The sequence below is a fragment of the Crocodylus porosus genome, unplaced genomic scaffold (genome assembly GCF_001723895.1).
Source record: "Crocodylus porosus isolate Cpor-Errol unplaced genomic scaffold, CroPor_comp1, whole genome shotgun sequence".
Lineage (NCBI taxonomy): Eukaryota > Metazoa > Chordata > Crocodylia > Crocodylidae > Crocodylus > Crocodylus porosus.
Window position 1 is genome coordinate 98618226 of NW_017728886.1, and position 3839 is coordinate 98622064.

The window sequence follows — 3839 nt, forward strand, 5'->3', positions numbered from 1 at the left end:
ACCCTCTGGGTGCGGCCCTCCAGCCAGTTGGCGACCCATTTGACTGTGTGGGTGTCTACACCACAGCCCCCCAGTTTCTTATGCAATTCAGACTTCTAATCATTTTAAAGCACTGTTTAAATATGGCCCTGATTTTGGGGGTAGTTCACCTAATGACTGAGATGCCAGTCCTACCAAAGCTTTATACTGTGAGTGGGGGCAGCAGGCACACTAAGCTTTGTAATAGCCTCATATGGGAGGCCTGAGGTCGAGACACACCAACACCTGCATTAAGGGTGCAAAACAAGGGGCTACTTGTAGCTGCTGAACTGTAGCAGTGCCCTTGGAAAGTAGGATCAGGAGTAGATGATTAATTTAATTTCCTTTATTCCAGCTGTTGTGGTGCATACAGAACCCAGTTATTCAGATCCTATGTAAAGCACATGAGTGTTACTCCCTGAGCAGGGACAGATCCAGGCAGGTGCAGCAGAACAGCTGCACTCCCTTTTAATTCCTGGTCCACCCAAAGTTTAAAACAAACTACTGGGCAGTAGCAGCATGTTCTATTCAGGGTGTGGTGAGAAATTTTCTTGACTTCATGGCTCATTATAATCTGCCTGATTCTTTCTAAACTCTTCATTCCACAGGTGACCCTCTTTCCTTTTTTAATGGTCTTAATATTCTGAAAACTAAACTATTCTTTCTTTTGCAATTCTGTTGTCCACTAGCTGCTCCTGGTGATGTAGCTCCTATTTCACTGCCCTGCAGACTGTTTTTAACTCTAGCTAAAGACATTAACTCAAGGGTGGATATAACTCTCAGTGAATCACTGGATGCACTGTCAAGATGCTCAAGAAGACTTGATTTTGTCTTATGAATCTGAAAGAGATGTGCATTTAATTCTAAAGACTACAGGACTAAAGAGACAACATCTTTAGAGTATTTTTTTTACCTAGTTTGTTTTGTATTATATCGAAAATTAACACACATTCCAATAAAGGCATATTTATTTTTGCTTCCACTTTAAACTGAATAATATGGCCCTAAGGCCCCAAACCATATTAGTAAATCTTTTAGTTTCTTTTTACCAGCAGAAAAATTATGTATTATACGTGAAGATGCATGTCACCATCTGTACCCTTATTTTCAAAATCTTACAGCTGTCCATGTCTCTGAGTATATTCACCTTAAAAACTTTGTGAATGTGTTTTATATTCTTTAAATCAGTTGAATGCTTATGAAGGCTTTGAAGGTAGGAGAAAAAAGACTCTCTATTTATACCCAGAAGAGGTAAAAGCTTCCCCATCCTTGCCTCAATCCCTACCAAGAAAAAGCACCTTGGCAAGTGATAAAATAGTTCACGTTTCTCATTTATAGCATCACAAGGTTGCAAGGAACCTGGGCGGTCATCTAGGCCAGTGGTCTCCAAAGTTTTTTGATCGCACACCCTTATCAGTAAAAAAAATGTTGAGCACACACCCCAATATACGTATATTTATATAAATAAAAATAGATGTTCTAATATTTTCTTCCCGCACCCCAATGGATCATCTTGCACACCCCACTTTGGCAACCACTGATCTAGGCAACTTCCTGCACAGCTGCAGGATGTATTGTTTCTAAACTATTCCATTCTATAGTCCTCTTCACCTTATATTCCTAAGCAATATAAACTGAAGACAATTTTCCCTTTTAAAATGATTTCTAAAACATAACATGATCAAATAGTAAATGCTCCAAAACTAAAAATATGTTGTCTAAAAAGACCATTAAGGCCAAGTGGAAATTTTATTCCATTTAGATGCAGAATATACCAGTATCAATTCTACCATATTATCTACAAACTTAAGTAATAAAAAGTAAGGACATGAACAGCTAAGGATATAATAAACAAATAACTTATTCTTACCAAGTTTAATTAAATGTACTTTAAGTTACAACACAACAGCCTAAGCTCAGATTCACAGGTCGTGGTTTTCTTTCTTCTTTTTTTTTTTTTTTTTTTTTTGAAGGTGGGTGCCTAAAGAAAAGCTCTAAAGTTCATGCTTAAGTACACACATAAGTGTTCGACCTTCAGTAGTAATGACTACCTAAACAGCACCTTCTAAAGTCAATGAAAACCATGTTGTCTGTGGGTCCCTTAATTACAGTGATTGATTCTGGGGGATATTGTCATATACAGATATCTCCCCAAATTGGATTTAAAACTCTTGTGTTTGGTCTCTATCAACAAATTGTGTTAAGCTATGCTTATTTTTATCATTTTTGTGCTTGAATGAACCATGGTATTTAGTATGAATGTATCTTTATACTTTTATAATATGACTTAATCCATGGCTGTTCAGTTTCTAAGTGGCTGGGGACCCCATGCCCCACAGACTGAACCTGGAATGCTGAGTAAAGTGAAAGGGCCATTAATCCTTCACTGCTGTGTACCACAAAAAGTCCTGCAGAGTCATGTATTAAATAGGACATACAGAGGACATGAGACAGCACTGAAAGCATAGCTCAAGTTTAGTACTTGTACATGATGCAGTTGGGATGTATACATTAGTTGTGCATGAATGAGCATTAACAGCTTGTGTTTCTCAGGTAGAATCACATTGCAAGCTAGTTTATGTCAAGTTTACCCTCCTGAACCTGAGGATTTTGTTTTAATAGTTTGCTCATGCTATCTAAAAATAAGTTCAATTAGCAGCAGAAATGCTGGCTCTGGTTTTTAAGTGCTCTCAGAGAATGAAGCAGCACATACCACTGAGTTTAAATGTACTAAGCAGAAAACACATAGCATAAGAGAATAACAGTTCTGGTCATCATAAAAGATTCTGAACCTGGAGTTTATCAGAAAATTTGCTCAGAACCTTATTTTCTTCAGAAAATAAATTACTTATTTCATCAGTCTAAATCAAGTTAAATGAAAAAGAACTGGATGGAACAGATAAACAAACAACGTACCTTTAGGTACTATATCACAGTCAGCAATGGTGACAAGTAAGAGAGGATGGTAAGAGACTAGCAGACATCCCACTGAGGATCTAGATGTCACCAGCTGCTAGAAAAAATGCATTCTGCAGTCTGGCATCTGGATCTTGTGGGGGCTTATTTTGGTTCATGAGAATAATCCCTAAACCTGTTCCATTGCAACATCTGTAAAATGTACAAACAAGCCACTCAAAATGTATACTGCAGTGCCACCAACAGGAAGGTGTGCTGCACTACTCAACTTGTACACCTAAGCAAGATAAATCATGCCAGTTTCAGGTCTCTTGCAGCTGTAAAAATGGAATAAAGTATTTTCAGCATCACTTCTGATTCATATTGCTGTCAGTATCTAAAAAAATGAATCTGCACTCACCAGATAGTTATCTCCATGTTTAGATTTAAGCATTCGGGTTACATCTTGCAGGTTGTGCAGGTATGTTTCCTCTGAACAGCTCAAAGGAAAGGACACAGCAATGATCCGCTCCGTGATGTAAGTTAGGTCAAGTTCGTAGCCCTCCTCCATAATGTGATCAAAGTCTGCACTTCTGGTAAGAATTAGATGTGGCAGTTTGGGTGAAGTAGTGGAAAGAAGTGAAGGAAAAAAGAGAAAGGTAATGAGTAGAAATTTCTACTTGGATTCATAAAAGGGCATCTATGGCTTCCGATACTTCATTTGAAACTGCAGTTCATAAATGCTGTCAACAAGCAGTAAACATATACCCTTTTGCTATTATCAGTGATTTTTAAACTGAGGCACATGTAACCCAAAGGAGCACATGGTTCTTTGCCAAAGGGTATGTGCCTCAATTTTAATAATGGTGGTGGAGCTTATGATGGGACAATGCATGGTGAGTAATGGTGTTGCCACACATTAACAT

At 38.1% G+C, this 3839-nt stretch overlaps 1 protein-coding gene across 12 annotated transcripts in view; it reads right to left on the reverse strand.

The window, feature by feature from the left end:
- Positions 1-3839, reverse strand: part of TNS3 (tensin 3) — a 342744-nt gene that overhangs the window by 177723 nt on the left and 161182 nt on the right. For 7 of the 12 annotated variants that reach the window (XM_019539604.1, XM_019539585.1, XM_019539567.1 and 4 more), the window contains one exon: positions 3335-3506. In XM_019539604.1, coding sequence (XP_019395149.1) covers positions 3335-3484 — 150 coding nt within the window. In that variant the 5' untranslated portion in view covers positions 3485-3506. The remainder of the gene's footprint in view (positions 1-3334; positions 3507-3839) is intronic. The other 5 variants (XM_019539596.1, XM_019539576.1, XM_019539525.1 and 2 more) reach the window with 1 other exon arrangement.